This window comes from Symphalangus syndactylus, chromosome 5, assembly GCF_028878055.3.
Source record: "Symphalangus syndactylus isolate Jambi chromosome 5, NHGRI_mSymSyn1-v2.1_pri, whole genome shotgun sequence".
Lineage (NCBI taxonomy): Eukaryota > Metazoa > Chordata > Mammalia > Primates > Hylobatidae > Symphalangus > Symphalangus syndactylus.
This window is the reverse complement of record NC_072427.2, coordinates 57,747,687-57,763,739: the sequence shown is the minus strand read 5'-3', so window position 1 is coordinate 57,763,739 and position 16,053 is coordinate 57,747,687. Positions and strand designations below refer to the sequence as shown.

At 40.6% G+C, this 16,053-nt stretch overlaps 1 protein-coding gene across 9 annotated transcripts in view; it reads left to right on the top strand.

Annotated features, from left to right (window-relative positions):
• The window catches only part of FMN1 (formin 1), a 441,973-nt gene extending 430,147 nt beyond the window's left edge, over positions 1 to 11,826 (top strand). For all 9 annotated transcript variants that reach the window (XM_055278579.2, XM_063640268.1, XM_055278582.2 and 6 more), the window contains 2 exons: positions 394 to 478; positions 2,960 to 11,826. In XM_055278579.2, the coding sequence (XP_055134554.2) occupies positions 394 to 478; positions 2,960 to 3,004 (130 nt within the window). In that variant the 3' untranslated portion in view covers positions 3,005 to 11,826. The remainder of the gene's footprint in view (positions 1 to 393; positions 479 to 2,959) is intronic.
• The last annotated feature ends 4,227 nt before the right edge of the window (positions 11,827 to 16,053 follow it).

Sequence of the window (16,053 nt, the reverse complement as noted above, 5' to 3'; positions counted from 1 at the left end):
TATTCGTAGTTTCATATTTCCTCAGAACTTCATTCTTCAAAATCATCTCATTATCTGTTAAGTGGATCACAAGCCAGATAACAATGAAGTAAATAATGCTCTGCGCACATAGTATTCCATCCATCAGAAACTACCACATTGTTCACAAAAACAGGCTTCAGCTCATGAAGAAAATTAAGTTTTGATAAAGCAGAGAAGCCTTCACACCTAATTAGGGTTTTAATTTAATAACAAAAAGCACTGAAAAAACATTTCAGTATTTTCAAATTGCTGATGGATTAATTCAAAAGCATTTGGGTTTATGTTTAACCTGCCTTAACTCTTTTCTTCTTTCCTTTTCCCTCTTCCTTTCTTTTCCCTCTCTCCCCTGTCTTTTCCCTATTTCTATTTCAGATTGAAAATGGCTCAGGAATCAGTCAGCAAGTTGACCTCAGAGAAGAAAGTGGAGACAAAGAAAATCAATCCCACTGCTAGCCTGGTGAGATATGAGATATATTTTTCAGCGTAACCTAACGATTTTCATGAAAATTGAGGTGCGCCCAGGAAGGGCTAAAGCTCAGAGATGAAACGTAGTATCCAGATTCCCAGTTCCCATCCCAGAGTAGCATATGGTTAAAAAAAAAAAAAAAAAGTATGTGTGGGTGGAGGTACAAAACATAGCTTTATATGTTTTTCCTGTAAACTCAACATAGGTCATTTCTGATAAACCAAATTTAGTCACTTGCCATTTCACATCCTTCTACACCCTACCCGCAATACAGTCACCCTTATCTCAAAGTATCTTTTTCTCAAAATGTTTAAATATATTCATTCTCTTCAGTTCCTTTTCCCCATTAAAGAAAGAGGCAGGGATTCTCCTATTTTGATAGTTGGGAAATTTGAAGTGCAGAAAGATACAGCCTACCCAGGGTCACTTGGCAAGTGGATAACAAAAACCAGGACCAGATTCTGGGTCTCCTGACATCTCTCCCTGTTCTGGAAACCAGCAGTCTCCCCAGTCTTCCTAGATTTGAGATTGCGTTGTCCTCCAAAGTCCAGTTTTCAATAGAGATCACAATGAATCTCCACCTAGGTGTTACACACAATAGTCAGAATAGCTACATGGTTAGGATCCCAGGATGTTGAGAATGAAATGGCTGGGTTCAGATCACAGCTCTGCCACTTAAGTAGTTGTAAAACCTTAGTGAAGTTACTTTGTTTCTTTCTCTTCCGTGAAAAGAACATATTACTTTTCCTTTGGGGTTATTTTGAGAAAACTGAGAAAAGACATGTAAAACGCCTAACACATAATAAGAGCTCGATAAATATTAGTTGTTTTTCTTGTTGCTGTGAATTTCAGCTGTTGTGGTTGACTCTGCAATGGGGAATGGCAATGAGTGGGAAGTGGAAGTATCACCCTCCTCTCTCGGATTTTTCAAACTCTGCCCTCTCTGGGCCCTGATGTCCCACAGCTACTTACTTTATCCTTTTAGATTATTAATACCTTTTTGCTGGATGCTTCAAATCCTTTGAAAATCTAAGTGAAATCTAAGTTATAAAGTGAGATTATTTCTGTTGACTGACCATAATGTTTCTCCCAGCAACCCCATGAGCAGCTAAATGAACGTTGCATGAGGTTGACGAATGAGAAATGGCAAAGTCCAGGCTATACGGCTTGGTCGGGTGAAGCCATGGTTAAGCACATGCCCCTACCTGACTGGGCATGTCCTCTGTGCCTGTTTGATGGTGTATTTATGACATTCGTTTGTATGATTTTCAGTGGCAACTGGCTGAACCCTGATTTTTATCTTCCTCCTTCATGAGCCTCTCCCTCTTCCTCCAGACCTTTTATTTGGGCCTCTATCCAGACTTTTACAGCCAAGCCTGTTCCCCCAAGGCAGAGAGAATGGGGTCAGCCAGGTAGACAAAAGGGAAACTGGGTTTACGACCTCCCCTGTGAGCAAGCTCCCAATTGTGAACCTGGGCTTGTGGGGGCTGCTTATTTTATTGTCTCTCTGGGTGGGTGGGTGGGTGGAAATTAGGGAAGAGCTTGTAAACTGATTCCTGATTCAATTTCGCAAGTTAGGGATGGGGTCCAAATGTAGGATGGGTGTCGAAAAATCATCAACTTAATTTTATATCTAGGCCAATTTAGTAATTCAGTGCAACATCATATCTCATAGCTCATAAGCAGCTAAGGATCCATTCTCAAAGGCTTCTCTCTGCATCTGCTCATTCCAAAAGAGTATACTCCTTTTTCCATTTTAGCCTTCTATTTGTCCTCCTCCCAGAGCAAGCACACCATCCTTACCATACTCATATGTTTACTTCCCTAGTGTCACAGATACCATGAGGGTCTGTGTTTCTGTGTAGTGTGCTCCTGTTTATTTTTACGTCTTCCCAGCAGATGTCCATGTCCTTCCCTTTAGAAGGCAATCCCTGAGGAGGAAGCTCAGAGAATGAAGAGCATAACATCCATGGCAAATCGGGAACTTCTGCCATTCTGCAGAGACTGAATCTGGTCATCTCCCATTTTGCATGGCTTTTGTTGAGTTCTGCCAAGTTGATCATTGGAAACAGTAATTTTTTTTTTTCATATCTTCTTGAGCATTCTCTAATTCCATCAATGGGCCAAAGGTAGGGACGGAAGGGGTCCTTGAGTAACACTACAAAGTTAGGGTCTTTGTCACAAAAGAAGAGAACAGAAAAGACCACCCTGGCATGGTAAAGGCCCATGTTTTAGGTGGATGTAGTTGGTAGATTGGCTGGTTATTGATTTGTTGTTTGTTTTCTGGGGAGTAAGGGTGGTAGATAGGGAGGAGCAGATAACTAAGAGCTTAGGGAAAGCAGTAGAGGTACTTTCATTTCTAGGCCGTTTGGCACAATTCTGGAAGCTCAGCATTCTAGACCAAAATTTGAGAAATGTATGAAAACTTGAGAAAGATGAAAGAAATAATACATTCATTTTTTTCCTTAACAGAAAGAAAGACTGCGTCAGAAGGAAGCCAGTGTGACCACTAACTAAGACGAAGACACATGGAAATGATGGCACTGGAGATGGAGGACCTTGCACGCATGCTCTTTGTGACCACAGGGTTGCAGGACGTTCTTGAAAGATGTGTCACTAAATGTTTGTTTTGCTCATCTCTTTCTGAGGTCATCTGCAGAGAGTGCCCCATGCCTTCTTTAAGAAGTCCCTCATGAAGCCACAGGAACAATGGAAAACTATTTAAGAGAACATTGCAGAAATATTTGATGACTATTTCTTGTCGAAGCCCAAAGTCCTCTTTGTTCTAAGGCCTGAAGAAATAACAAAATGTTTCCCAAATTTTTTTAAAAGCTGAGATTTCCAGCTTTATAACCAAAGCTTGATATATGTCACATTGTCACAGAAGAGAGAAAGGATCATTGAGGACGGTTGCCTTGGGAGAGTTCAAGTCTTTGTCGTTACACACTGCAGTTTTGATTATTGGTCTTAGTTTTGATCCTGTTGCAGCAAAATCCACAGCGTCTTTCTCTCCAATAATGTTGAAGCTCACCAAAACTATTCTTGAAGAGGTCCAAGAACACATATTTTCCGGACTAGAAAAATGATTTTTTGTTGTTATGGTTTACGTAATGAAAAGGAGAAAAAACAGAATCGTACCTGGGTGGAGAGAGGGAGACAAATAGCCATAAACTTCATCCTGGAGAACGAGTTACCATGCAAGAAGTTGACATCAGTTATTAAGTGAGGTCCATTCTTGTTTCTACATCAGTCCTTTGTGGTTTTCCGGGCCAGCAGAGATTCTGCACCCCAACTCCCAGGAGAAACTGTAATACCTGAGCAAGCACAGCCTTGAGGTCAGAGAACCTGCTTGGACAAGAGACCCAGCAGCGGAGCACCTTTTACATTTTGGACCGTTCATGAATGGGCAATGTTGTGTTGACATGCAGCCGAGTTCTACGTAATGTGCTGTGACTGTGCAGCTGGACCCCCCCACACATACACCCCCATCCCCAGGAGGCAGTTTCCAGACAGGAGAGCAAATGCAACTCACAGCCCCCGCTCATGACCTTGGCTGATAGGCATGTGAAGTAGGGTGAAGCAGGACTCTTTAATGTCAAAAAACTGAAGGGCAGAAAAAAGGTTCCTTACATCAAAATGAAAAGAAAGTAATTACATTAATAGAAAACTTCCAAGTGGAATATTGTTCATAGGCAGCTCTTTCTGACCCTGGCTCTTAAGTCACATAAGGAAACCACCTTTGACCTCTCTGACACTTTTGTCTTTAAGCCACCTCTCAGAATTTATCTTCTGAGGGGTGAAGAAAGAGGACTGGAGATGAATTGAGAATATGATCAAAGACTCATTTTTAGGCCTTGAAGAGGCCGAGCTTTCTCCAGTTGGTGGAGGACAGTCCAGAGCTGAGCAGGAATCTTAAATTCCTTCCTGATCCAGCCACCACATGTGGCCTGCCCCTTGCCCCAGCATCTTTCCAGAACCCTTGGACTTGCCAGGTGCCTGAGCATCTTCCCAGGATATGCCTGCCAGCCAGCAGCCCCTCAGGAATGCTTCTATAATAGATCCAGTAATGAAAGCAGCACCATATCCTAATCTAGTGTCAGCTTCAGGAATGAAGACTGCGGTCAGGATCAAATCAAGTCACAGAAGCCATATTCATGCAGGTGCTAACCGCCTTTTCTACTGGTGCAACTGAAAGGAATATGGTAACATGGTTGGATTTTTAAAATTCAAAATGAAGGAATGAGACAAGCAAAATAGAAAAGCTGAGAAGGGACATGCATGACTAAAAAGGCTTGAAGTTGCTTGTGAGCAAGAAGCTTTTTATGCTGCTTTCTTACATAGTTTCTCTTCATTTTCACTTAACTCTGAAGACAACCAAAAGAACAGATCAATTAAAAACTAATTCCACTTATAACCATCATATGCTCCTTCTAGTGTTACCATGCACAAGAAAAGTGCCAGTTTTACCCATGCCATAGAAATCAGCTCTTTTGAGTTCTGTGGGGCCAGCAGAAGTCTAAATCCTCATAGGCTTGATGGTGAGAGCAGCGTGAGGTTTGAGGTGGAGTCACTGCAGTCCGCCTGGGTCTCTAAACAGGATGCTTACGAGAAATCAGTGAAGGTAAGAAGGGCTGCCACTGTGGCCACGTAACCCTTCAGGAACCAGTGCTGAAGAGTAATGAGTGAAAACACTTAATTTGAGAGTTAGACAAATGCAGCCCACTTTGGATTTCATCCTAGTGAACAGACTAAAACTTTTCAGTAAAATACCTATTTCTACAAAGCAAGGTTTGCCTGCCTCGGTTGGGGAAACCTAGTGGTTTTGTCACACTAGTCAATGTATGATGTTAGTGTTGTAAGACACCATGGCAGAATCTTCATTATTCTCACCTATTCTGAACCCTGCGTCATATATCTAGGATGCCCCCTCCCAAGTCCACCAATGTACCATGTTGCTGACACAGCCTTCTTTTTTAACTCAAATTGATGCTCAGTAAAGGTCAATGACAATTTGTTCAAGGAATTTCATCTAAAATAATCTGGAGGCCTTGAAAATGATCCCTCTAAAATAATGTTGAGCTTGTGTTCAGTGCAGCAGGAGGATCTGAACTTTTCCTGGAGAGGAGGTTATCAGGATGCCATTTGGCAGCTTGAGCACATCCAGCCAGCAGGCTTTAAGTGGCTGTTCTAAGCATAGCCCTCCCTGAACTGGAAAGGAGAGTAAGCAGTGTTGCTGTGCTGCATCTAACCAGACACTCACACCTGACTTAGTAGTAACTCTAAGAACCCTTAACTTAGAAACAACTTTGTTTCCTCCTAGACAAAATTCATTAAATCTGAGGACACAGTTTGACAGTAGTTCAGATTGTTGCATGAGCAATTGACAATAAGCATCAGAGCACACAATATCATAAGTTACATAAATTACACAAAGTATATCATAAATTACACTACAGACATATTAGGTAAAAAGCATCAGGCCCAGGCGAGGCACGGTGGCTCACGCCTGTAATCCCAGCACTTTGGGAGGCCGAGGCAGGTGGATCATGAGGTCAGGAGATCGAGACCATCCTGGCTAACATGGGGAAACCCCGTCTCTACTAAAAATACAAAAAATTAGCCTGGCGTGGTGGCGGGAGCCTGTAGCCCCAGCTACTCAGGAGGCTGAGGCAGGAGAATGGTGTGAACCTGGGGGGTGGAGCTTGCAATGAGCCGAGATCGTGCCACTGCACTCCAGCCTGGGCGACAGTGAGACTGTTTCAAAAAAAAAAAAAGCATCAGGCCCGTGAAGTATCAAACACCAGGTTAGGAGGTGTGCTGTATGGTTTTTACCTCAAGAAGTGGCAGCTTATTGGGGAAAAAGAAAAGAAAAAATGTGGCCAAGCAGAAGTGGATGTTTATGATGACGGTGGGGGCCCAGAGGTCATAGGTGATGGCCCTACTGCCCAACAACAGTTGCCTTTTGAATCCTTATGTTGATGATGGGGTCTTTCTACACACTCACTGCAACTACTCAGGAATTATGGAGAAACATTTTCAAAAATCTGAGAAGTGGAATAAGGAAGCCCAGTGGAGCTATTAACACTTTTAAATGTTCTAGCCAAAACAAATTGCCAGTATGGTTGAGGAATTGAGTATCAGATGGCACGCAGTCTCCCCTCCCCTCCCCTATCAAGGAGAGTAGAAGCTGCAAACCTCTTCTCAGCCTCCTTCAGGCACCTCCTGTTTTCATAAGCACCATAAAGAATGGTGTTTCCTAAATGAAAAGTTCAGATACTGCTGGTAAAGAAACTGGAAAAACTGAAGGAAGGAATAAAATACGTTGGTAGTATTAACACCTCCAATAAGATAAGTCATTGGTACGGTTTTTCTAAGGGCCACAGTGAGATGTAGAAGAAGAAATATGTATATTTTGGGCAAAGATTTGCCTATTGGCCTGGGATTGCACATTTTCTCTATGCTGTTTGCAACAGAGAAATTTTCATTTTAATGATACTCTTCCTTTCTTGAAAGTTATATGTCCTCATTTCTATTTCTGCTCCTCCCTTGGCCAGTGTCATTGATGCAGATCATTGCATACAACAGCAGAGCAAACTGCACCAAGTCAGTGTGTGAAGGGGAATTAGCAATGCACGCTTGCAGGCTCTTTTTCCAAGAACCAGGTTGTAACATTGACGGCGGAACCTCTTCATTCCCTGACATACTAAATTGGCCAATTTTGTAGTACTCACCTCCATCCACAAAAACAACAAAGATGAAATCAATTTGGAGCCTTATATGACAAAAAGGAAGAAGTCCAAAAATATATAGCCTTCCCCCCTCCCACATATCTGATCCAAATATTAAATATCTGATTTTATAAAATAGTTTAAATTGTCTTTTTAAATTGCTAACAAGAAGCATCAGTTATATTTGAGCTTCATTTTTCTTTTATCCTGTCTGTTCTAATAAAAACAAAAATGGCCAAAAGGTGGAGAGTAAAGAAAAAGCTTCCATTTTTTAAAATTTGTTTTGTGTTAGTTATTTTACCTTTAGGGACCCTACAACTGAAGAGAGTGGAGAGAATAAAGAAGTGAACTTTCATGCATGTCTGCTACTTTGTCCTCATAAAGAAATCTGCAACACAGATGAAACCAGTCTGTGTGGCCAAGCTGATAGGATTTGAAAAGAGTGGATAATTTTTAGCCTTTCCAAAATGCAAATAACTTGTTGGATATATTTCCATTTTCCAGCTATAGAGAGAATCCAGCTGCCTGGAAACCATTACTAGTATAGAAGTGGCTTAAAGAAAAGCACCTTCAAATACTCGACTCAGCAGATCTTTCTTCTTTAGACTTACATAATGATATTCATATCTCCATTAGCAATTGAATCCAGGCATAACCAGGCTCAGTTACACAGCTTGTCTGTGACTAGCCTATTTTGTGTCATTTCTGCACACCCGTCCGCTGTTGACACCTTATTAGAGGCACTGCATTTTGGTTTCACAATTCTTCATCTCCCTTCCCAAGGAATGGGCAATCTACCGAACTTCCAGATCAATGCTTTGTTGGGAAGTGATGAATTTAAGAGAGTTTTAACACGTCAAATTTGAAGCCAATTCAGTATGCTTATTTGTTCCAAGACTCTTAACCAATACTGTGATATAAAGTTAGCATTTGGGAAACTTCTGTAGTTAACAACTTGGAAACATGAAGATACTAAAATGGCAGCTGACTAACTCTGTCTCTTAAGCCACTATGCAATTTCTACCAATGGAGAGATTAGGAAGCAAATTAAGCGTCATTCAGTAGGTCTGCTGTCTGGTGGAACTTACGGAACTTATTTCCTCCTCTATCCCCAGCCCTTCTCCTAACTACTATGATGATAACCAGGGGCATAGAAGACCTTTTCTCTCTTACCCTTCTCTTCTATGATAGGGTGGTGTTCTTCAGTCAAGAGCTCACGTGAACACCAGACTTTATATTACATCTCTGAAGTTCTTGATGTGGGGAAGATTGATTTTTATTCCATTTTTATATGAAGGCGTTAGATATAGCCATGAATTTATTTTTCTACATTCCCTCTAAGCTTATGTAATTTTCTGTTTTTAAATCTTCTCTTAAATATACTGAGAATCTCTAGTCTCTCCCTTTCTAAAGGCTGATCCAACTATACTTGTGGGCTATTTTTCCAAGCTTTGTGTGAAACTTAATAACATTGGGCCAGCAAAATCAAAGGAGACTATAGTTTCAGGCAGAAAATCACGTCCAAAGAATTTGGCATAGATTGAACAACCTCTACCACACTATAGCTGTCACATAGGCTGAACATTTTCCTAAATTCTACCTGTGCAGACACTGAGGGGCTCTCGGTCTTTGAAACTATGAGAACGTCTTAAATGAATATGAGTATTTCTCTCCATGTATAGTATGAGCTGCCAATGCATTATCTTAGTACATCAAGGAGGAAATCAGATTTCAGGCACACATTAGCAATGGTTTGTTAACGTCCTTGGCAAATGTGTACCTACTTTCCTTCATTGTTCTCTTCAGGGGCTTTCTTCCACTTTCCTCTCATGAAACAAATGTGTTTTTGACTGTTCAACTGGGTTCACTTTCCAGATCTGTCTTTTCCAAATGAAAGGTTAGTCCCATAGACCACTGGCTATTCAGGGAAATTACTCTCTACCTCCCCATGACATGGATGATAAGTGTTCAGGGATGAACACTCTGGGAACTCTTAGCATGGATTTTGAATTCCAGATTTCTCTATAGGAGATGTATAAAAAGGAGTTTATAGCATACAAAAATTATACTGCTCTTCCCAGTAAGGGACTAAAAGGACATTTGAAATCTTTACATTTTAGATGTTTTTGTGAATTATAAATACCTTCTTTTTCCTCGCTTCGTGCTAACTTGTCTGTAGATAAAATCTTATTTCTTCATACATTGGGCCACAAGGCATGAAGAAGGTAGCTCAGCCCCACTAAGACTGTTCTGCATAATCTTTGGCAGGCTTCCATTTCCATTGAAAACAAATCCATGAGTGAGAGGGAAAGTCTAGTATCAATTCTTCTGTTTGCTCGCAATGACACAAATAGGTTTTGGGGATCTACCTAAGGGATAGGTCTACTCCAAAATTATTAATTTTTTAATTGTGCAATTCTATAATTTTCCAAGGCATAAGTAATATGACCCTACTGTCAGCTAGATGTCTAATCTTCAAAGAGAGTATGCATTAATAAAAAGGACTTCCCTTTAAAGAACCAATCTAAAATACTAAAAAGGCAGAAACTTTTAAAATTAGAAATTGGATAATTTTTAAGAATCTTTAGAGAAAACATTGATTTATCAGTCTTTTTCTTTCATTGAGTTTTCATTTAGACTAGCATGGCAAGCAGGGTGGCCTTGGACTTTGATTTAGGGGATCGTGCTTTGGCCTGGAAAATAAGCACTGGCCTGCATGCCTAGAACCTAAGTGAAGGCAGTCAGCATCCTAGTATGAATCAGACCTAGCAGAAATGTAAATTATTTCAAGTACTTCAGGGTTTAGTTTTCTTAGTGACACCCTGGACCCTGGATGCTGCTTTCTAAAGTGCACCTGATCCATGCAGTTTTATGTCTTCATATAACTGGTATCTTGTGAGGTTGCAAGCAATGGGATGAGCAAGAAAAAAGGGACGCATGGAGGAGAAAAATTTGAACGAGGCTAGTGCAATGTTTTGCTGATAGATTACATTGTTAGGGAGCTGGTGATTTTTGCCATGGTTGTATCATGGACAGCTTTTCCGTGGAAATTCAAGGCATCTGTATTAGGCAAATGTGAGTGTCCATGATCTTGTATTGGTCAGTGCCAGACAATGTACTGGGAAAGCAGGTACCCCAGTGAAACTGGTCTGTGCTTGGTTTAACAGCTCCAGCAATTTCAGATCCATGGGGTTGCTTGTCCATAGACCCTGTTTACTCCATGCCTGTTCAAAAGTCATTTTGACTTCTAGCTTTGTTTCACTTTCTCCTTTCAGTACTTCTGTTTCCGCGTCCTTTTCCTTCATATTCCATGGCTATTTTTTTCCTACTTTACAGTTTCCCCCAGACCCAGATTTTTTCACCTCTCTGCATCATAGACAGCTGAGTATCTCCCTTGGCCCCTCCTCCATCCCCTCACACCCTGTGCTCCATTCCTCAGCCGTTTGGACAGGGAGCCCCGCTGTCACCAAGGAGCCCATGTGAGAGACACTGCTGTGACTGCCTCTTGTTAATGTCAGCATCACCTCATCACTTAAGCAAAAAGGAAAATCCATAAAAGAGATGGAAAATACGTCTCCTTTTATTTTACTTTATTTTAATAAGGTTGGGCGGGGTGGAGGGGGGTGTTATTCTAGGCCTTCTCAATTTCTCATAGGTTTTACCTTAAACTAATTAAGGCTATTCTCTTGATAAATTTGTACATCAGAGCGGGTCACCAGCTATAATGCAGAAGGCCAAATTTTTGAATCTCAAGTAACTTTCTGTGCTGCTGGACAAATTGACTTAATTCTGTGCAGGCAAACACTTTGAATCATAAGGATTTTTATTGCCACTCCATTCTTACTACTACTCATGATTCAAACATCTACCCCTGTTCTGAATCAGGATGTTGACACTTTTTGGTTATTTTCAGATGAACAGTAACTGTTACACTCTTGAAAGTACTTAAAAGTGTAAGCATGTCCTAAATAGCCATTTAACCTGGTAAAACATAGGCTTTTCTGTTTAAATATTAGACCAATCTGTAGATAAAATCTGAAAGGATTTTAGGCAGTAATGAAGGCAGTTGGGGAAAGGAGAACGCCCTTTAAAGACATGAAACCTTACATGCTCTTGGATATTTTTAAGCATAATAAGCTCATTGGATTCAGGTATTTTTCCCTTTGCATTTTTAAAAATATGTATTTCTGATTTGTTTGCATATTTAATTTTGTCAAAGCTGAGAAATGCTCATGAGTTGAATTTATAAATGTCATTTGCAACCAAATGAAGTATTTATTTTTAAAAAGAAAGGGTGAAGGAACCAACACTGATTTGTACATAATAAAAATATGTGTGTATTATATATATATATTTTTTTTTCCTCGACAGTACTTGGTCACCATATCAAGTGTATTTTTGTACATAATATATATTGATTAGAAAAACGTCAATTGTCTATTCAAAAAATTCTGTCTCTGTGATAGATTATATTTATCCTAATCTGTTGATACCTCTGTTAATTTGTTTTAAGAGATAGAATTATATTTTTTGGAATTTACAGAGAATTGCATTCATGGCTTTCAATTGTAAATATGCTAAGGGTATTTTAATAAATCTTGGTTTCATGTCCATCCGGTGTGCAATGCACATTTGTTTTCAGGAGGCATGTAAAGCAATATGCCAGTAGTACTGTAATGTGGAGAATACCAGTCATTTTTAACTTGCGTTACCACTCAGGTACACTATTCTGTGCTGCAAGAGCTGAGTCTGAGGAAGTCTATCATTGGTATTTCCTTTTTTCTCCCATTTCTACCCTATCAACTGTGGGCAACTTGGCCAGGCATTCAAGGCTAACAACCAACAGACAAAACCAGCCAGGCATTGTCTCAACAAGGCTTACCCAAAAGCAACACTTCCTGAATATACATTGCCCAAGGGACGGGGCACAAAGAGATTGGTGACTTCAGGCTATGGGTTGAAAATAATAAACTGGAGAAACAGAATAGAAACGTAATTGTATGGATTCTCCTACTAAGCACAAGGTACACATTCTTTCCAAGGAATAATATGAAGCATTCAGGTATTTTATAAACATAAAACCAAAACACTTTAAGCAAAACACTCTATTTAAATACAAATGTAATTGTGTTCTTTAGTTAATTCATTTCTTTTGGTGTTCCTGAATGCCATACACTCTTAGAGTTCTAGATATTTGCTGCAATATACCTTATTATATATAGCAATGTTTAATGAATATACATAGTTATTATCTAGGAAGACATTTCACCACTACAAAATCTTCTAAATCATAGTCAATGAGCTGCAAAAATCTTTGGACATTGGAGAAAATCTCTCAGTAAAACTCCTGAAGTTCAAGGGAATTGCTAGAAATCACACTTACTGTTGGTGAACACTACAAGACTAGAGCCCAGATTTCTTGACGCTAAGGCCAAAGCCCTTCCAACTGATGGATTCATTCATCAAATTAGACTGCTCTTTCCTTCAAAATACTCTTATCATGGAGAAATATTCCAGAACTATTCTTTGAAAAGAAGAATCCAAAGGCTAACATTTTTGAGAAACATTCTTAGGTTTGTGTTCTGAATTACATCTATGTAAGAGTAGTGGCCTGGGTGTCATAAGGACCTAGGAAAAAATACCTGCACACCATAGGAAGAATCTCATGTCTGGTCTAACCAAGATTTACTCTCCCTTGCTTAGTTATTGAGTGTACATTTTTGCCTAGTCTTTAAATAGTCTATGAAGCTGATGGTCCAACTAACATCTGTTTTAGTATGTTTTGTGTTCCTGTAACAGAATACCTGAGAATGGGCAATTTATAAACAGAAATGTGTTGTCTAACAATTCTAGAGTCTGAGAAGTCCAATATCATGGTGCCAGCATCTGGCAAGGACCTTCTTGCTGCATCATCACACAGCAGAAGGCAGAAGGCCACAGAGGCAAGGGGGGCCTAGCTTTTTTCATAACAGCATTAATCTCACCCATGAAAGTGGAGCCCTCATAGCCTCATCACCTCTTAAAAGTCCCATGTCTTAATACTGTTACAATGGTAATTAAACTTTAATGTGAGTTTTAGAAGAGACAGACATTCAAACCATAGCACAGGTTATGAATCCCTGAGGCTAAATATTCTACCCCAGATCAGCTGCCCACTTTCACCTTGCTGTGATTGTTATTATGAAAATAAAAGACTTTAAAGTTCTCCACCGGCCCTTCATGCACATTAGATGCCACTGAATCCAAATCTTCTGAAGGTAATGTTTGCTTCATGTCCATCATTGTGCAATGATAAATTGTAGGAGAAAATAACTATATTAGTTATTAATTGCTGTATAACAAAATACCCCCAAATTTAGTGTGTTAAAGCAACAATATTACTTATTTCTCTTGGCTTTTGTTGATCAAGAATTTGAGAAAGGCTCAGCTGGGCTGTTCTCACTTGGAGTGTCTCATAAAGTTGTAGCGATACGTTTATTAACATCTGTCATCTAAAAAAATTATTAATATGAGTCATCTGAAAACTGTATGGCTTGAGCGGGACTGGAAGATGCACTTTCTAGTTAGCTGACTCAGCTGGCAAGTTGGTACTGGCTCTAAGCTGGAAGCCTCAGTTCCTCTCCACATGGGCATCTTGAGTGGTCCAAAGTGAAACATGTAATGTTCTTTCTGACAAAAGCTCAGAAGCTACACCCAGTCACTTTCATCATATTAAGCTATTTATAAATGATTTACGCAGACTGGGGAAGTGGGGAACCAGACTTTACCTCTTGATGGAAGAATGTCAATGCCACATTGTAAGAGCACGTAAGATGGGATGTATATTGGTGACAGCATCTCTGGAAAATACAATCTGTCACAGCAGCTTGCCCTGTTTTTTCTCTCTAGTCTTTCTCTGCCTTCCCTTGTTCTAATTTTTGTCCTAAATCTAGGTTTTAGATTTCTTTTTCAAATTTTTTCCTACTTTTCCCCAAATCTTCCCTCTGTCAATCTGCATATTGGAGCACAGACGTGTTTGTCTTGCCTCTCTGGAATACAGGCACTCTTTTTTTTTTTGAGACAGAGTCTTGCTCTGTTGCCCAGGCTGGAGTGCAGTGGTGCAATCTCAGCTCACTGCAAGCTTCGCCTCCCGGGTTGACGCCATTCTCCTGCCTCAGCCTCCCAAGTAGCTGGGACTACAGGCGCCCGCCACCACGCCCGGCTAATTTTTTCTATTTTTTAGTGGAGATGGGGTTTCACCATGTTAGCCAGGATGGTCTCAATCTCCTGACCTTGTGATCTGCCCACCTCAGCCTCCAAAAGGGCTATGATTACAGGTGTGAGCTACTGTGCCCAGCCTGGAATGGTTATATTTACCCAATATCTGTACCCCCATTGTATCTAGGATGTAACTAGCTTGCTTTCGATTTTACAGGCTCATAAGTGGAAGAGACTTGCCTTGTCTCAGATGAGACTTTGGACTGTGGACTTTTGGGTTAATGCTGAAATGAGTTCAGACTTTGGGGGACTGTTGGGAAGGCATGATTGGTTTTTAAATGTGAGGACATGAGATTTAGAGGGGCCAGGAGTGGAATAATATGGTTTGGCTGTGTCCCCACCCAAATCTCAACTTGGATTGTCTCTCCCAGAATTCCCACGTGTTGTGGGAGGGATCCAGGGAGAGGTAATTGAATCACGGGGGCCGATCTTTCCCATGCTATTCTCATGAGAGTAAGTCTCATGAGATCTGATGGGTTTATCAGGGGTTTCTGCTTTTGGATCTTCCTTTTTCTCTTGCTGCCACCATGTAAGAAGTGCCTTTCACCTCCCGCTGTGATTCTGAGGCCTCCTCAGCCATGTGGAAATGTAAGGTATGTCTCAGTCTCAGGTATGTATTTATCAGCAGCGTGAAAATGGGCTAAAACAGTAGGTCTTGCAAGGAAGAGCCTCTGAGGTGGCAAAGCCTTCAGTGGTAGATGCCAAGTTTTTATTACAAGTGACTGCAAGACCGTGTCAGTTAAGATGGCTGTTTTAAGCTCCTGAAGGCTTAATTTTTTTGTGGTCACAGAGTCCTCTGGTGAAAACTGATAGTGGAAGAGTGTGCTTGTTTGTGACCTTATCTGGTTGGATGCAATCTTTATTTCTTTATATGTTTATTAAACAAAACATGTTATCTTTATTGGCAAAGTGCCCTATGAAATATGAAGTAAAGTCTTTTTCTAAGATGGAGTTAGTTATGTCAGAGGTGCTCTACACAAACAGGCAATACTGTTTTTCCTGGGACCATCCCCTTTTGAACTTCACAATTAGAAATTATTGTCTTATCTCCTGAACCCAGACCTTGTCACTCGATTACTCAGTTTGCATGTGAGTTGATTCATTCTGGCCTTTCCCATTCCTCTAGGGGGTGAGATATTCTTTCAGTTCTAGTTAGCCCACAGCAGTACTTTATTTATTCACTTGGACTTTCTGCATTTCAATTTCCACATCCGTTTAGACCAAAATTTTTTTTTTTTTTTTTTTTTTGAGACGGAGTCTTGCTCTGTCGCCCAGGCTGGAGTGCAGTGGAGCAATCGGCACACTGCAAGCTCTGCCTCCCGGGTTCACGCCATTCTCCTGCTTCAGCCTCTCCGAGTAGCTGGGACTATAGGCGCCTGCCACCACGCCTGGCTATTTTTTTGTATTTTTTTTAGTAGAGATGGGGTTTCATCGTGGTCTTGATCTCCTGACCTCGTGATCCGCCCGCCTCGGCCTCCCAAAGTGCTGGGATTACAAGTGTGAGCCACCGCGCCCGGCCTAGACCAGAAGATTTTTAAGCTTCTCTGTAAGCAGCTATTATAGAAAGCACCGTATGAGCTC